Source organism: Chelonia mydas, chromosome 12 (assembly GCF_015237465.2).
Source record: "Chelonia mydas isolate rCheMyd1 chromosome 12, rCheMyd1.pri.v2, whole genome shotgun sequence".
Classification (NCBI taxonomy): domain Eukaryota; kingdom Metazoa; phylum Chordata; order Testudines; family Cheloniidae; genus Chelonia; species Chelonia mydas.
In genome coordinates, this window is record NC_051252.2 from 42,322,624 (window position 1) to 42,340,314 (window position 17,691).

At 47.0% G+C, this 17,691-nt stretch overlaps 2 protein-coding genes across 8 annotated transcripts in view; one reads left to right on the forward strand and one right to left on the reverse strand.

Annotated features, from left to right (window-relative positions):
• Positions 1-9,925, forward strand: part of PHLPP2 (PH domain and leucine rich repeat protein phosphatase 2) — a 153,550-nt gene extending 143,625 nt beyond the window's left edge. For all 4 annotated transcript variants that reach the window (XM_037877416.2, XM_037877417.2, XM_037877418.2 and 1 more), the window contains one exon: positions 3,822-9,925. In XM_037877416.2, the coding sequence (XP_037733344.1) occupies positions 3,822-4,961 (1,140 nt within the window). In that variant the 3' untranslated portion in view covers positions 4,962-9,925. The remainder of the gene's footprint in view (positions 1-3,821) is intronic.
• Positions 1-17,691, reverse strand: part of MARVELD3 (MARVEL domain containing 3) — a 37,322-nt gene that overhangs the window by 14,020 nt on the left and 5,611 nt on the right. Inside the window, exons 3-4 of one of the 4 annotated variants that reach the window (XR_006285133.1) lie at positions 14,889-16,259; positions 10,312-10,406 (exon numbers count right to left, since the gene is read on the reverse strand). Coding sequence is in view for 1 of the 4 variants with exons in the window: in XM_037878067.2 (XP_037733995.1) it covers positions 15,649-16,259 (611 nt within the window). In the remaining 3 variants the exon portion in view is untranslated. Of the gene's footprint in view, positions 1-5,466; positions 10,407-11,354; positions 16,260-17,691 lie in introns of those variants that run through there. The other 3 variants (XR_006285134.1, XR_006285132.1, XM_037878067.2) reach the window with 3 other exon arrangements.

The window sequence follows — 17,691 nt, forward strand, 5'->3', positions numbered from 1 at the left end:
CTGATTGGGGTTTTTTTAGTGTCCTAAAAAACCCCAAGGTTGGTCTGTGTTCATCTTGTTTATTCTCAAGCCTCCCCAGGAAAGGAGGTGTGGAGGCTTGGGGGGATATTAGGGGGCAGTAGGAACTCCAAGTGGTCCTTTCCCTGAGTTTGTCAAAATCACTTGGTGGTGGCAGTGTTACCTAATCCAAGGTACAAGGGAGAATTTGTGCCTTGGGGAGTTTTTAACCTAAGCTGGTAGAAATAAGCTTAGGGGGGTCTCTCATGCGGGTCCCTACATCTGTACTCTAGAGTTCAGAGTGGGGAGGGAACCCTGACAGGAGCACATCTCAGTGGTCGCACTGTTCATGGCAAATGCTTCTTGTCAGAGATATGTCTCCACATCAACCTGCTGCAGCTCAGAGCGGTTTGAAATGCATGTGCTCACTTCCTCACACTGATGAAGGACATGCACATGAAGGTCATGACAGACAACGTGGCCTGTATGTACTACATAAACCATCAAGGAGGCACCAGATCTCATTCTTTGTGCACAGAAGCTCTGAAGCTATGGAATTGGTGCATCTCCCACAACATCCTAATATCAGCAGCCTACCTACCGGGAATATACAACACAATGGCTGACAGCCTCAACTGCAAATTCCTGCGTGACCATGAATAGGAAGTAGAGCCAACCATTTTACATGATATATTCCAGCAATGGGGGTTGCCAGAGATAGACTTGTTCGCTATCTACTAGAACAAGAAATGTCCGCCTTACTGCTCCAGAGCAGGGATCGGACGACGCTCCAAGGGAGACGCTCTCCTCATCCCTTGAAACAAGTGCCTTCTTTAGGAATTTCCTCCATTCCCTCTATTGCTAAAGGTGCTATTGAAGATAAAAAAGGAAAAAGCAAACATTCAGATTGCCCCCACCTGGCCCAGACAGACATGATACCCTTCCCTGTCCCAGCTGGCGTTGTGTCCATCGATGACCCTACCGATCATTCCCTATAGTCTGTCACAGAATGAGGGTTTCACCCTTCATCCCAGTCCATGGGTCCTACATCTCAAAGCATGGCTCCTTCATGGTTCCAGCACATAGAGACATCCTGCTCAGAGGAGGCACAGGAGGTACTAATCCACAGTAGGAAGGGTGCTACTCGTCGCACCTACCTGCAGAAATGGAAGGGATTCTGGATATGGTGCCAATCCAAGGATGTCACCCCTAATTCAGCCACCTTGCGGGTCATCCTGGACTCTCTGTTATCCTTAAAGAAATCGGGTCTCTCTATTAGCTCGCTGAATGTTCACTTGGCAGCAATTGCAGCCTTCCACCAGCAGGGTAGAAGGCTACTCAGTCTTCTCTCAGCCGATTAATAAGAGGTTTCTAAAAGGTATAGCAAACCTCTTCCCACAATCCAGGACCCCTACTCCTCAATGGGATCTCAAACTAGCACTAAAGGAACTGACTAGACCGCCATTCAAACCCATGGCCACTTGTTCATTAACTCACTTTTCCATGAAGGATGGGGGAGATAGCAGTTTTGATGGCACACCTTCTGTTTACAGTGTTCTTCCCGGACAAGGTCACACTCAGACCACACGCGAAGTTCACTCCCAAAGTAACTTCTGCATTTCACATGAATGAACTCATTCAACTCCCAACATTCTATCCAAAAACCTCATACGGACAATAGAGAGGCCATCCTGCATACACTCAATGTGGCAGAGCTTTGGCCTTCTACTTACACAATATAAAGGCCTTCCGAAAATCTCTGAGGCTCTTCCTTTCAGTTGCGGTTAGGTCAAAGAATGCGGCAATCTCAGCTCAGAGACTATCCAAGAGGGTCTCTGGCTGTATTAAACTCTGCTACCAATTACAGGGGGTAACACCCCCATCTTCAATACGCATGCATTCCACAGGGTGGTCTCCTCATCAATCGCCTTCTCTAAAGGTATCCCCATATCAGAGATATGCAGAGCAGCTACATGGGCCTCTGCACATACCTTTGCAGAACACTATGCCATTCTGAGTGATTCAGCTTCAGACGCCCAATTCGGGGCTTCTGTACCATCATTTGTATCAGACTCCGAAGTCCCAGGTTCCAACAGTGTGTACTGCTCAGGAGTCACCTACAGTGGAGCATGCATAGCAACGCTACTTGAAGAAGAAGAAGAGGAAGTTACTTTGTGCAATAATGATGGTTCTTCAAGATGTGTGTCCCTATGGGTGCTCCACAAACCTCCCTCCTCCTCTCTACTTTGGAGTTTCCACTGGTTGACTCGGGGGTAGAGAAGGAACTGAGGGAGAAATGCCTCTGCACGCTAGCTAGCCTTGTGGTAGGCAGGGAGCTGCACAGGCGGGACAGATTGCTATTGAAATTCTCCAATCAACAGCATGGGGGTGCACACACACCTACAGGGGAGCACCCATAGGGACACAAGTCTTGAAGAACCATTGTTACTGCACAAGGTGAGTAACTTCCTCTTCTTTGACATATGTTGTGCAGATATATGTTCCATGACTCTCCCACCTTCCCGTCTACTTCAGACATAGGTGCCGGAACTAGGGGTGCTGGGGGTGCTACCGCACCCCTTGGTTTGAAATGGTTTCCATTATATACAGGGTTTACAGTTTGGTTCAATGGCTCTCAGCACCCCCACTATAAAAATTGTTCTGGTACCCCTAACTTCGGACATTACATACAGCAGTGTGAAGGAACGGAGAGGGAGGTGGTGGATGTGCCCCTTTTATGGTTTCATCTGGGAACGTGAGCAGCACGGGAGCACATGCACCACCTAGTGCTACTGCTGGCAAAAGTCTCCAGCTCAAGTGCATTGGGACACGTACATCTGCAGTGGAATGTATATGTGCACAACACATCTTAAAAATTAGAGGTACTGCATAAGTACCCAGCTTCTGTGAAAAAGTGGTGTTAAACTATCCCTGCACTAGCTTGCTGCACTCTAACTGTCCCTGTGCACCATGGTGATGCACAATAACAGTTCGTTAATGTGCTTTGATCTAGTCCTTTTTCAAAGAGAACTAGATTAATGCGCATCAGCAAGGGCTACACAGACAGTGAGCGTGTGGCAGGCTAGCATGCGGTAGATTCACACCCCAGTTTGCCATAAACTAAATGTTTTTGTAGACTGGTCCCCACATCTACCCTATTGCTTTTATCAATCAAACTTTAATCTCATTAAAAAAAGAGATTGTTAATTTGACATCATCTATTTTCCATAAACCTGTGTTGATTGGCATTAACTTTATTACCCTCCTTTAGTTCTTTATTAAACAAGTTTCCTTGCAGCCATTCTGTTATTTTGCCTGAGATTGATGGCAGACTGACAGGCCTATAATTACCCAGGTAATCCTTTTATGCTTTTTAACTATTGGCACAAGATTAACTTTCTTCCAGTCCTCTGAAACTTCCCCAATGTGCCACAAAGCTCCTCGGGCAGCTCTTTTAAAACTCTTGAATGCAAGTTATCCAAATCTGCTGACTTAAAAATGTCTAACTATAATAGCTTGCTGGTGTTTAACATCCTCCTTAGTTATGCTGGAATTGGAAGTATATCATCATCATCATATATGACTACATCATCTGGCATTTTCCTAAATATAGAATAGAAATATTTATTGAACAATTCTGCCTTTTCTGCTGTATTATTGATAGTTCTACCATTTCTGTCTAGTAATGGACTAATCCCATTGTGAGAGAGAAGACATGTCCACCTCCTTGAAGGCTCTAGGCCAGTGTATAGGCAGAGAGAGAATATGCTCAGAATGGTCTTTGTATGCTAACTGCTCAGACTTTGCCTTCTCTTTGACTGCAGGACAACAAGGTTAATGGTGTAACCTGCTGTACTCGGATGCTAGGCTGCACGTACTTACATCCTTGGATCCTGCCAAAGCCTCACGTCTACTCCATTCCCCTGACTGTGCAGGATGAGCTGCTCCTACTGGGGAACAAAGCCCTCTGGGAACACCTCTCTTATACAGAGGCTGTCACGGCTGTACGCCACCTGCATGACCCACTAGCTGCTGCAAAGAAGGTCTGCACTTTAGCCCAAAGCTATGGCTGCCAAGACAATGTGGGAGCAATGGTGGTGTGTTTGAACATTGGTGAGGACAGCTGCACATGTGAGATGCACGGCCTCACCTTGCCGGGCCCTGGGGGCGTTATTTCCACTGCCAAACCAACAACGCCTTCCTCAAGTAGTGGAATTGCCTCAGAGTTCAGCAGTGAGCTGTCAGCCTCAGAAGTTAGCAGTGAGGTGGGCTCCACTGCGTCAGATGAACACAGTGGAGCTGGTCTGGATGCAGGGTTGGTGCCTCGACCCGAGCGACGCTGCAGCCTCCATCCTGTGCCCCCATCCAGCATTTTTCAGCGCCAACCTTCCTGTGCCACGTTCTCTAGTAATCAGTCTGACAATGGTCTGGACAGCGACGATGAGCAACCTGTGGAGGGTGTGATGACCAATGGCAGCAAAGTGGAGGTGGAAGTGGACATTCACTGCTGTAAAGGAAAAAGCCTGGAACCTCGGCCTCCTGGTGCTGAGGAGGGATCTCCTGCTGCTGGCTCAGAGGATGACTCTGGGGGGTTCTTCTTCAGGATTCAGAGACAGAACAGTGTGAACAGCAACATCCTCCTGGCAGGAACCAAGGAGAGGTGCGAGTTGCAGAAGTCTCCTTCTACATGCTGTCTCTATGGGAAGAAGCTTTCCAATGGCTCCATAGTGCCCCTGGAAGAGAGCCTCAACCTTATTGAGGTAGCCACAGAGGTGCCGAAGAAGAAAACAGGTTATTTTGCTGCTCCCACCCAGCTGGAGCCAGAGGATCAATTTGTTGTGCCCCCTGACCTGGAAGAGGAAGTGAAGGAACAAATTAAGCAGCACCATGGGAGTGGTGCGGAGCAGGAGCCCAAAGAGAAGGCTGCAATGTCTCCTCCAAATGAGTTTGACACAGCTTTGTAACCCCATCGGGGCAGGGGGGTTGGCATCTGCAAGGAAAGGAACAGACATCAACTCCCTCCTTATTGGAGTGGAGGATGAGCCTGGAGCTTTAAACTCAGGGCTGCCAGCTTCTTGAGGCAGCATCCCTGCTGTTCTGTGAGCCCAGGGTGAACTCAGGCCAGCAGCCAAGCTCCATGCTGGGGATTGTCTGGCATTTGAGAAGGCAGACTTCCCTATGTGTGGTCCCACCACCTGCCATTAACCCTTGCCCTCCTGAGGATTTGCCAGGCAGTGGGCTGGTTTCTGTGTGGGAGCTGAGGAGGCAGCTGTTGTTATGCACAGCATCCAGAGTTCTGTGAAGTATCTGATTCAGCCATCATGATGGGACTGGTCACTTGGCTTCACTATTCAGAGAATACAGCTGGTCACAATGAAGCTTACTAGAGACACAGAACCAGTCAGAGAATTGATTCTTATATGCATCGCAAGCACTTTCATTGACTGCACTCGAGCCATTTTGCTCCCCATCTGCCCAGCACTTTACTATGTAGGGAGAGGGGCTTCCGTAACCTCACAATGGATATGATGGGGGGATTCCTCCAAATGGGAATTGGTGCCCTCCTGATAGGTACACCAGGGGCCCTGGGGGAGCTGAGGTAGTTCTGTCACCACTTGTTATGAGGTTATCCAGGGGCTTCCTTCCAACCTGAAGGATACAACTGGGACATGAGGGTTGCGGGCCCCAATGACAGATATGACCAGGAGGCATGGAGGAGTTCCAGGAGGGGTTTGGCTGTCCCCATAACAAATATGATCGTGGGTAGGGATGGGGCTAGTGTGTACAACCATAGGAGATAGGGGGTTGGCAACCCCCCTGGTGTGCACTTCAAGGCAGAGTCTTCCATATCCGCGAGACATGGGATGAAGTCAGAATCCCTTGCAAAGCACAGAGTCTGTGCTCTTTGTGATGCCCTCAGCTGGCAGAAGCTAAGAAGTGTGAGTGGGGGGACTTCATCTTGTCCATCGGGGTGTTTTGTTTGTAGCAGTAAAGGCTAATGAGCAGCCTAGAGTGCTCTGCATGTGCCAAGAAGGTCTCTGATGGTTCATTTCACATGCACTCCCTCTAATACACATGGCGAAATATGAACCTCGTACACTGTAGCAGCAAAAGCGCTCTTGCCTGTCTCTGCAGAAGCAGAAAGCGGAATCAGTGTCCAGGACTGCCCATGCTCCAGCTGCAAGTGCTCAGACCAGGAAGTGAACAAGATGAAGCTGTGTGGCTTCTGCTTAGTTCTAAACTCAAGATGGAAAATGGAACTTTTCCCAAATACAAACATTTTTATCAGCACACTTGAGGAAAAAAGGATTTTAGAACAACTCTGGAGAGTAGCAGTGAGTTGCCAAGCACCCAGTCAGCAAATGTGTTCCAGTTTCCACCTTCAGGGCCTGGATGGGCCAGTATGCAGCGTGGTGCCCTGCTAGCACTTTTCTGGCTGTTTTTCCAGGATTTAAGCATTCGTCTTTACAAAAGGGTTGCAAAGACAACCTTCCATCTGTGATCCAGGCAGATCATCTTCCTGAGTCTGCAGCCCAGGAGTTGGGAACAATAGCTCTGAGGTGGGAGCTGCCTCAGTAATCTCAGGGTATGTCTACACTACAATTAAACATCTGTGGCTGGCCTGCGTCAGCTGGTTTGGGCTCCAGAGCTATTTATTTGCAGTGTAGACATTCAGGCTTGGGGACCCCACAAGGAGGGAGGCTCCCAGAGCCTGGGATCCTGCCCGAGCGCAAACATGTACACTGCAATTAAAGAGCCCCAAGCCCTATAAGCCTGAGTCAGCTCTATACAGGCCAGCCCCAAGTGTTTAATTGCAGTGTGGACATACCCTCAGTGGTGTGACAACACTGATAGCCTCATTATGACATTATATGGGACTAGTGCTAGTGTTATTTTACTTATTTATTATGTCTAGGAAGAAAATCTGAAAGGTTTTTCCAAAAGAGTTCTGGGCTTTTGGGCTGAGTATTATTTTGTTTGGTGTGTTTGTTTTTTGCTTCTCTTTTATATCGGAAAGTCAGGTCTTGTCTGACCTGGAATACTCAATGTACGATTAGAGAACTAGTGGGATTCTGACATCATAGATCCTGTGAGAAAACTTGATAGCAGGAAGTAGCTATTATTCAGAACGTAAAACTCCTTGGCTTTGTCTTCACTAGGGGAAAAATGTATCTTTTTACCACATGGTAGCCAACACCCTAGCCCTACTAACGTGCGTGGAAAGAACTGCCTGATCCGCATGAGGGGCTGTTCCGCACTAGAATCGGTACAGTGGTGCAGCTGCCGTCCTGCTACTACAGACACGCAATGCCTATGGAAGAGAGCTCTGCTGCTGTCGGCATAATAAATCCGCCGACACAGCACTGTCCGCACCGGCGCTTAGATCGGTGCAACTTACATCGCTCAGCGGGGTGACTTTTTCACACCCCTGAGCGACATAAGTTATACTGACATAAGTACTAGGGTGTACAAGCCCTAGGATTTCATCATGTTTAAGTACCGCGTTAGCTAATGTCATAGAAAATCGCCTCTTTCCCATAGGGTGGTCTCACCCTTTGAGTTTTGTTAACACCTATTTTAACTTAGAAGTTGGGATAAAACCTTTTAAAGATTTGAAACCTCTGCTAGTTCTATCAACCTAGAGAGAATTAAGGGACAAGAGCGCTCCCACACTGTCTCTGAGTTATCCAAGGAGTCTACAGTGAAAATAGGAAGACCAAAAAAATTATTTAAAAAACAAAACAAAAAACCTTTCAGGTTCTCTTCCTTAAAAGAAGCAAAAATTGCAGGTCCCCTTTAATTCTTTCACTGCTGATAATTTTAACAAACTTCTGAGCTAGCCCAATAGTCTCAGAAGCACTACAGAAGAGCTGCAGTGCAGCCTCTTGTACAGTCTTCGACTAATGTACTGACATGAAAATGTGCCCCTCTTCCTGAGTAAGAATGTGAATCAAATCCTTGCACTAGTACACTAGTATGTGTTATTACAAATAAGGTTCTGTATTGGAATCCTTGCACTGATGTGGAAAATCCAGCATGTGTCTCCGACTAGTAATTAGATTCTGAACATGATATCTGGGCTCCAACTAACCTGGGCTGCGAGGGAGTGTTGCAGCTGTCATTGAGAGGACTGATTTTATCAGCTCTGTATGGCTCAGTGGAAAAAGTGCAGGAGAAAGCAAAACAGAAAGTTCAGATGGAGTGTATAGATACAGAGCCTCCATTCCCTGCAGCCCCCTGGAAGCTGTGGGGTGGAGCTGCTGAAGTAAAGGCTAATTGTGTACAGTGATCATCACTTAGGATTTTCTCTAATCCTATGTATTTGGAGCAGAAAGAGGTTCTAATGTGACCAGCTCCCTCCCTCCAAATCCTGTACATTCATTGGTTAGTGGTGGCGTCCTTGCACAACATGGCATGTTATCATAGACGCCAATCAGAACAGAGGGCTTCCTCTTGCTCTGATACATTGCTCTAATGCACGTCTTATGAGAAGAGTGTTTCACTCCAGGCTGCACAGTCTGAGCTTCCCCCTCTTCCTGGCCTCTTGATTTCCTGCTTTCCATGGGGCAGCAAGCTTCTTCCTTGTCTTTCCCAACTTACTTCTTGTTTTCTTATATTTTCAAGCTCCTAGGAACCCTGTCACCCGTGTGGGGACAGGCTGGGCTGGTGGGGGCAGCCCTAGTGATGGGTTCTCAGCTGAGGGTGAGGTGAAGTACAAAGAAAGAGGAGTTTCCCATGCTTATTTCAATTTCTATCTGACCAAAGTTCTCCATAGCCTCTTCTTTTCCCTGATGATGATCTCAGACCGTTGCAGTTGCTGTCATCTCTGCAGGAGTACAGCAGTGGAATCTTGACCTGGGGGTTGTGGCCACTCTCCCCTTCCTCTAGTAATAAAAATATGGAAAAGGTTGAGAACCACTGTCCTAGAGCATCTGTGTAATAAAGAGACTGTCCATGGAAGAGAAGTTGGAGCTGTCGTTTTCCCAGTGAGGGGCTGCAGTTTGCCGGTTAGTATTATTCCATCTGTCAAGTCTCAAGTATTTCTCTCCCTCTTGGTGTGCACTTTCAACAGCAGCAGATACTCCTAAGGCACTAACTTATTTGCTTTACTTGTTCAATAAGGTCCCAGTAGAAGGAACTAATGAACAAAATATCTGATATAAGAGCAAACTAATTCCAAGGCAAAAAGTATTGAGGATAAGAAATCTTGGCCAGTTAGCAGCCTCCGAATTGCTCCCAGCTGCCTAGAGCAGGTGAGGCTGAGGCTGCCTGATGGAAACTGCTGACTCCTAAACTGTGGGGTGAGGGTTAATTTCATTCCAGAAAGTGACAAGCACTTCAGGATACTCTCTCTGTCGTGGGGATAGGTTGCTCTTAAGATCTACCACCCTTTCTCTAGTTTACAGAACATACAGCCACGGTCCTCGTAACCCAGGAGTTTCTCCACCTCTCCTGAAGGATGTAGGTTTTGTGCCAAAAGGCCTTAAGGCAGTGGGTTCACGTCATAGTTTTTGTGCAATCATTGTCCGCTGTTCTATTGCAATCTTCAAACTTGTGTATTTTTGATATTTTTGAAATGTGTTAACTTTTTTAACTTGTCACATGAGCTAGAGCATGTTAAAGAGAAATTGCAGCAAAACGATTTTCCATGCCTTTGTTTTAAAATGAAGTATATACTATTTTATGTACCTGACTCTAGCATGCAGCTATAACAATGCCCCTCTTTCATTGTGTGTGGAAGTAGATTGTTATACTGAATGCACCTTCAGCACTGCACCCACTGTATGTGACAGCAAAAGGAGGAAGAGCCTTGGGGTAAAAATGTGATTCCATTGATTCTTTACTAAGATATACAGAACAGTTCAGAAAGGAAGAATATTTTTGATCAACTTTTCAGCGGACATAGCAATAAAGATTTTTACTTTCATCTAGGTGTATATTCTGTTTATGTTAATGCACTGGAGAGAACTTGCATAGTGCCACAATCATGCCATGATGTGAGCGCAGTTGTGACCAGCTTTATCCAGGACGGTCTCAAGCCATGTTTACACTAGTGACCTTACAGCGGCACAGCTGTACCAATGCAGTTGCACCGCTGTAAGATCTCTCGTGTAGACACCCTATGCCGACATAACGCTGTGTACACTAGCACTTATGCCGGCAGAACTTATATTGCTCAGGGGGCTGTTGGGTTTTTTTCACACCCTTGAGCAACATAAGTTTTGCTGACATAAGTGGTAGCGTAGACATGGACTCAGTCATCTGGCTGAGTGGGCTACTCCCACCCAATAGGGCCTCCTCCTTATAAAGTACTTGTAAAGCATCTTCAAGGTGGAATTTCTTCATGTGAAGAGGAGTTCTGTAGCTTTGCCTCAAAAGTACTTTGTTGTGCAGCTCTCCAGAGGTATCTGCAGCTGATAGTAAGTGGAGAATCATTAGCCTGTGGCTAGGACTGACACAAGCCACTGTGCCTAGACAGGTTTCAGAGTAGCAGCCGTGTTAGTCTGTATTCGCAAAAAGAAAAGGAGTACTTGTGGCACCTTAGAGACTAACAAATTTATTTGAGCATAAGCGTGAACTTCGCAGTGAATACACTGGGTAACACTACCGATTTGTCTGCTAAGGGTTATGCAGGTTGCAGGAATAGAGTTTTCCTCTCCCTGTATTTTTGGGCTAATGGAGGACAGATAATTCACCTCTTGCCTTGTGAGTTGAAAGAAGGATTTGCTAAATAAATACCGTTTCCCCTCCCACTTACCTAGCAGATGAGTGACAGGTACCAAAAAGAGGGCACTACCAAGCAAAACCAGGTATACTTCAGCTGATAATTGGCTTTTATGAATCTTTTTCTGTTACTGCCATATCTCTGGCTCCACCCCCCGCTTTGTGTGATCTCGTGTGATGCTTTAGAGTAGACTGGTGCCAATTAAGTAAGAGAAACATTAGAGGTTAAAAGAAAAGGAGTACTTGTGGCACCTTACAGACTAACAGATTTATTTGAGCATAAGCTTTCCACTGAATGCATCCGATGAAGTGAGCTGTAGCTCACAAAAGCTTATGCTCAGATAAATTTGTTAGTCTCTACGGTGCCACAGGTACTCCTTTTCTTTTTGCAAATACAGACTAACGCAGCTGCTACTCTGAAACTAGAGGTTAAACATCACTTGTATTCACTGCAGGGTTTTTAAGCAGTCCTGGCCATTCATGTTGGTTCTGCATGTTTTCCATGTGGTCAGTGCTAATGAAGGGGATGCTATACATAGGGGCTGCTATGAAATGACATTTCATTTTGAAGGTTATTCATGGTTTCATAGAGCCACTGCCCCATTATATTCCATAAAAAAGTCAAACTTTTTAAAAGAGTAAAGTTCACCTTTAATTGTTTATAAAGAATACAAGGAAGAGCTCAGCATTTAATATCTTTACTGTAAAGCGGGGAAGCTTTATTGTGAGATCTGACAGCAGAATTTTCATAGCTGTACTCTGTTTTCCAAAGTCTCATATCTTGCTCAATCTACGCTGATTAACTTTGCTGCCTACAACAAGACCAGACACATTTTATACAGAAAGGTGCCCCTGCCAACCCTCAGAGAGTATGAAACAAATAGAGCATAGGAGTGGAGGGGATCCCCTGGCTCACTGAGTGCAGGCCCCTGCTACTGCAGAAACCCCCCCCTCATATAATCCTATTTGTAAATTTATCAAGTTCTATCTTAAAATCCTTTATGCTTTCACTGCTCCTATTGCAAGGCTTTTCCAGAATCTCCCAATTTCCAGCCTAAATTTACTCAGGGCCAGAAGAGAGATTTATATCACACATTGGTTTTAAAATGGAAACAAACTTGTCTCTGGCATTGCTTCTCTATCATGGTAATATAAATGCCTGGCTCAAAGGGTTAATACTAGCTCTGCACTGATTAGAAGGAATTCATTTATAGGTCAACTCTCCTAATGGAGTCTTCTGCACAATACATTCCTAGCAGAACTACTCTGTGCTATAAGAAAAAGTAACTCTTTGTAAAAGGGGGCAGTAGAATGACAGCTGGTGATCTGGCACAGAATTTTATAGTAGTACTCTTGCATCATTTAAACTTATTTTTCTTCAAGTGATGGTCCCTGTTATATATCACTGAGGGGCTTATGCATGTGCACCATGTGTCTGGAGCTAGATAATTTGAAATTGATAATATCTTTCTTCAGCTGAAACTATAGGGAGACCTTACCAAGGGGGAATGTACCTACCCACTGGGGTTCAAAACAGGCAAGTACTGTTAACAGTTCTGGAAAAGCACCACAGGACCCTTGTTCTGGACAGGTGCTGTTTAGAGCTCTGTGCACCACAGTCCCTTGACACCATTAGCTGGAATTAGTAGTGATTCACTGCCTGCAGCACCTATCTGGCTTTTCTAAGGGAATCAAAGGACTGAGCAAGCTTGGGTTAGCGCTGCTTCAGACAGATTTGATGAGAGTCCAGGTTATACATCAGGCCAATTACTTTATGGGACTCTCATTGGTCTCTAATATTTTATCATCTAGTTCTTCCCTGCATTATATCAAAAAGAGACTAACTTTGGCAGCCTGTGAATGAAAGAATAAAAGTCAGTGAAAAACACATTCTTATCCAGAACATTTTGCTTAGAAATTTTATACCTAGAGAAAGAGTTGGCCTGCAGGTGCCACTGCTAGTGGCTACGACCGCTTGTTACCCTAGCTCTGCCTCACTAGGAGGAGGCCAGCAGTGCCAAGAATACTCAACTGCTTCACTAGCTGCACCACTGAGCTCTGGAAGATCCTGATAAAAGTTCATTTTTCTATCACATTGTGGAGTGAGAACCATGCTAATTCCATAACATGTTTAGGAGTCTCCCAACAGTGGCTGCCTCCCCAGCAGTGCCTGCTAGCTCACAGTCCATTTAATCAATATAGCCTCTCTCCCTTTGCAAAGATCTTTGCCATTACTTTGTAGGGCTGTGTGTAGCTGGATGCCTACCACTGTGCCATAGGCCAAACATGCCAGGAGCCTGCACCTGGCTTCCAGAAGCAGCCATTTCCTAGCGAGAGAACCTGCAGAGGCATGGACCTTCCAACAAGGAAGCCCAGTGCTATTACTCAGCTCTCCAAAGAGAAAGTCAAGCCGCTCTATATAGGAAGAGCTCTGAGGATGGTGAACTGCTGATCCAGCTGCTGGATTTGCACCAGTGCTTGGCCCTTGAAGGGTCAGTAGCAATTATCATTGAAGCCACCATCTGTAAAGCCAGCACTGAATCCAGAAAGAACAAAATAGGAAGTGAGCACACACAAGAGCCAGAGCATTCAGTAACACCTGGATTAACTGCACCACACCTGGGAGAAGAGGAGCAACTCAGTGAAATACACAATGCTGTGGGGCATGCCTCCCCTTCACTTCAGCCAGGCCTGACCTGTCCGCCCACCACTCTGGAGTGCCCGACCCTAGCTAGCTGACTCAGCTTGTAGCAGAGGTAGACGGGCCAGAAAGTCTGAGCTTAGCTCAGCTAGCACCTGGGGGGCCAGTGCCGAGTCTTTTCTAGTGCTTGGTCCAGCTCCAGCAGGGCTCTCAATCAGTTGGAGGCTGTGAGCCCATGTTATAAACCCCCCCAAAAAAGCTTCAAGCCATAAACAAAGGCCAGGGGGTGTTATGCCCTCCAGCATGAGAACACATGCTCTACAGAATTTAGGTAAATGCTTGTCCACCCTGAGCTCTGCTCAGACAAGGACATGGCTATTTCTTGTTCCCTTGAGTTGTGTTGGGCCTCTATTACAGGGAGAGAAACAGCACAAACTGCCTTCCACACTGGCGAAACAGTGCAGGGGAAAAGCAGAGACAAGGGAAGGAAAAAAGCAACAGCACTAGCTTACACCAGAAATGGGTCTTCCTGCCCCTCTTACCCAAAGGATGTGGCCGCCTGCCAAGCCAGCTGGCCAACTCTCCACATGTAGCAGAAGGGAAAAAAGAAGGGGGCGGGAGGAGCGGGGGGATATGTGCCTTTTGCCATCAAATACTGCCAGGCTCCAGCCATTCCCAGAAGAAGGCCTGCTCCATCTATCTCCGGGCTGCCAGCCCTTCAGCTGAGCACCATACTCCCCATACCAGGGACCAAAAGCAACATCCCCCTGGGGCTGAAGCAGCCATTGTTAGGGATGCCGATTTTGGGTGGATGTAGTCCTTGAGGTTCTCTCACATGACAATCTTTAATTAAAAATTAATCTTTAATTCCTGGAGGATTGGCAACTCTAGCCATTGTCACTCTTGAGGTTCAAATCTGTAGGGAGCCCTGGAGCACCTACACTTTGGCCATTCAGCTAAGTGGTGAAGGTGGTGGGGACAGTGTCCCACCATAGTGGGATGAGTTATAGAAACTGTATTTAATAGGATGGTCTTCTCTTGTTGCCACTGTGATCCATTACATTCCCAGGCCTTCATCCCATTTCCCCATGGGTTGGTCACAGGCTCAATCCTAGGTGCTAATGAACATGTAAACCCCCTCCCCCCACTGCTGCTCCTGCTCTGCTAGGCTCCACACAGGCATGCAGCGCTCAACTGTTCATTAGGGTCACGCTCCAGACACAAGCGGTGAAGCTTTTACTGCCTGAGTGACGTCACTTCGCTTTATGGCAGTGGTTCTCAAACTTTTGTACTGGTGACCCCTTTCACATAGCAAGCCTTTGAGTGCGACCCCCTTATAAATTAAAAACACTTTTTTATATATTAAACACCATTATAAATGCTGGATGCAAAGTGGGGTTTGGGGTGGAGGCTGACAGCTCGTGACCCACCATGTAATAACCTCAGGACCCTCTGAGGGGTCCCAACCCCCAGTTTAAGAACCCCTGCTTTATGCGAACAATGGTTGGTGTTTGTCCTCACTCACCCTTCCGCTAATGATCGGGTTTGTAGAATCATTTTCTTATACGATCAATTACATTTAAAAAAAATCAGAACCATGGTTTAAAGGTGACACTCCGAAATGTGAGGAAGCACAGGCTCAGAGGAGAGCTAGTGGCAGGGCTTAGTGGCCGAACCTGGGCTCTCTTCCTATGTCATTCTCTCCTGCTCCCTGCACTGCTGTAGCAAGCAGCTGGGAATCAAAGTTGTTCAAACATGCAGTGATGGGAGGAGAGATGAAGTCCACTTGTGCTTAAGGTCAAGTGAAAAGCGCAGTCTTAGCTAATGAACAAGGTATCTTGCCAAGCGCTGGTAGTTCTACCTTGTATGGGAGGAACGGGACTATGGCCAATGAGAGAGCTGGGACATCTTGCTTGAGCAGATCAGGAGATGGAGGGGCCCCTCTACTCCCAAGATACTGACCTCAGCACAAGCAGTAAGCTAGTCACTGCTAACAAAGGCAGAGCCAAGGAGCAGATGTGGATTATGAAACTAAGAATGCATCTGTTCCACTCACATTCACAAGATTTAAATGTGAGGGCTGGTTAAGAGCAGCTTGGCTCTAGCTGGAGCTGTTCTCTCATGGTAGGGGTGCTTGTTGTGGCCATGGTCCTGTATTCTGATTGTAGCAGTGCAGATGCAACGTCCTGAGACAGGGAAGAGGGTGCTGCCCCTTCTTGGTGTCCAGGCTGGCAGCCACAGAGAGAGATGAGCTGGTAGGACAGCTTGGCTATGAACAAGCCACCCTAAAACTCATACATTTCCAGTGGCTTCTCTCTCAGCTGATGAACTGTTTTGTATCCCCTGACAGCAAGGCCAGCACTGACCAAGAACACCACAATGGCAATGCAGCTAAAGAGCCCAGCTGCTATCTCTGCCCCATGCACACTGCAGCTGAATCCTTGGTAGCCTTTGCTTTGGTAGAGATTCTCTCTCTCTTTGCACACTGGAGAATCGTAGGCATCCAACAGAAGGTGGAAGTAGAAGTACAGAGCAGGCAGGAAGCCAAGTGCAATCAATATGTCCAGGGTGCATTCGAGCAGCAGCCAGGCTGGGAAATGCCATGGCAGCCGCAGTACACCAACCAAAACAAGAAGGCAAGAGAAGGCCATCAGGGCCCCTCCCACAGCCATTGCTGCTCTTGCTGTCGGCAGCTTTAATTGGTAGAACTGGGTGTCAAGTTGCTGGGCTTTTTCCCCCTCTGCCCCATCAAAGCCACTATAAGCCCCTCCGTACTGGTAGTAGTAAATGCCCCCCAAGTTGGGAATGCCAGTGTAACCGCCTGTCGAGCTGTAGGACACAGAGCTGCAGATCAGGATCAGCATGGTCAGCAGAACTTCCACCAGCTGGCAGCAAGCTGCAAAGATGAACAATTCAAAGGCCAGTTAGCAGTGGGTCTCTTATTGAGAAGGTCCTGCACCCCCCATAACTATAAGAGGGCTGGCTTCTCTCGCAGCAACACAGGGACATGAGGGAGGGTTTGCCTGTTGCAGACCATGAAATAAGTAGTTGAAGCTCCCTTTCACTGAGGGAAAGATGACCACGGGACAACATGCAAGGCCCACCTTTTCCTCACCAGTTTCTTGATGACATTAACCTGTGCATTTTCCCATGACTGCAAAGCCCAACTTTTTCCTTAGGTGTCTGATGACAGGGCAGATATACAGCCATACAGCATAGTGGGGAACTACTCCTCACAGTCCTACTGTTGTTTCAATTGTTGTTGAAATACCTGGAGCTCTGGAGAGGGGCTTGCAATTGTTACAAATCCAAATAAATCAAGCAGCTTGATTAATATGAGAGCTCCTCACCTGCCCTCTGAATGCGGGGGGCAGACCAGAAGGAGAAGCCAGGTTCCAGCCAATCTGCTTTAGGAGGGAGAAGGAGAGACTATTTTGCTTTGATCTTTATATTTTAAGGGCCTTTTTTCTTACGTGCTGAGCACCCACAACTTCAGATAAATCCATGCGTCCTGCGAGCGCTCTCATGCTGAGGGGTGTGACACAGCTACCTTGACAGACAGGATCAACAACTCACTAATGCAAACAAGCCAGCAGCCCCAGAGCAGGAAATAAGGCAGCTGTTAGCAGGCTCTGAAAATCTCATTTGTTTTTAACTTGCTTTAAACCCCATGAGGCACACAGCCTTACCAAGGGGCATCCCTGATCACCACTGTATGCCATGGACAGGACAAGCCTCACATCTTTGCAAAGCACTCAGCCACTTAGGGGTGCAAATGAAGAATCCACCTGAGGCAGAGCCAGCGGGGAACAGTCTGTATTCCAAAGCTCGGGAAGGGCCAATTGGCTGGCTGGCTGGCTGGCAGGCAGGGAACATGCTATACTCCTAGCCTTCTCTCCCCAAACATTCAGAGCCAGCAGTAGCTGCACATGCTACTGGATTCAATTAGCCCCCTTCAGCTTCCATGGTGGTATACGGCAAATTAACTGTGCCAAACATCTCAGCCCCTGTACCCAAAGACTGACGGTCTATGCACTTGCTCCAGTGGAAGGAAGAGTCTTAGGAGTGAAGGGTGCACAGAAATTTCACCTTCACCCCTACTAAACCAGCATAAAGGAACTTGGTCATACACCCTCTAAACTGTCCAGTCAGAGAAGGCAGCAGAGAGCCCAGGTGATGGTTCTGTACTGGGTGCAGGCCCTGACTTTACCCCTGAGCATTACATGACACCAGTGGAGGATACGGGAGGCAAGTTGCTGTGCGAGGCTGGATTTGCTGTAAAACAATACGAAGGAGAAAAGGGGCAGCTTTTTAAAGTAGGAGACTTG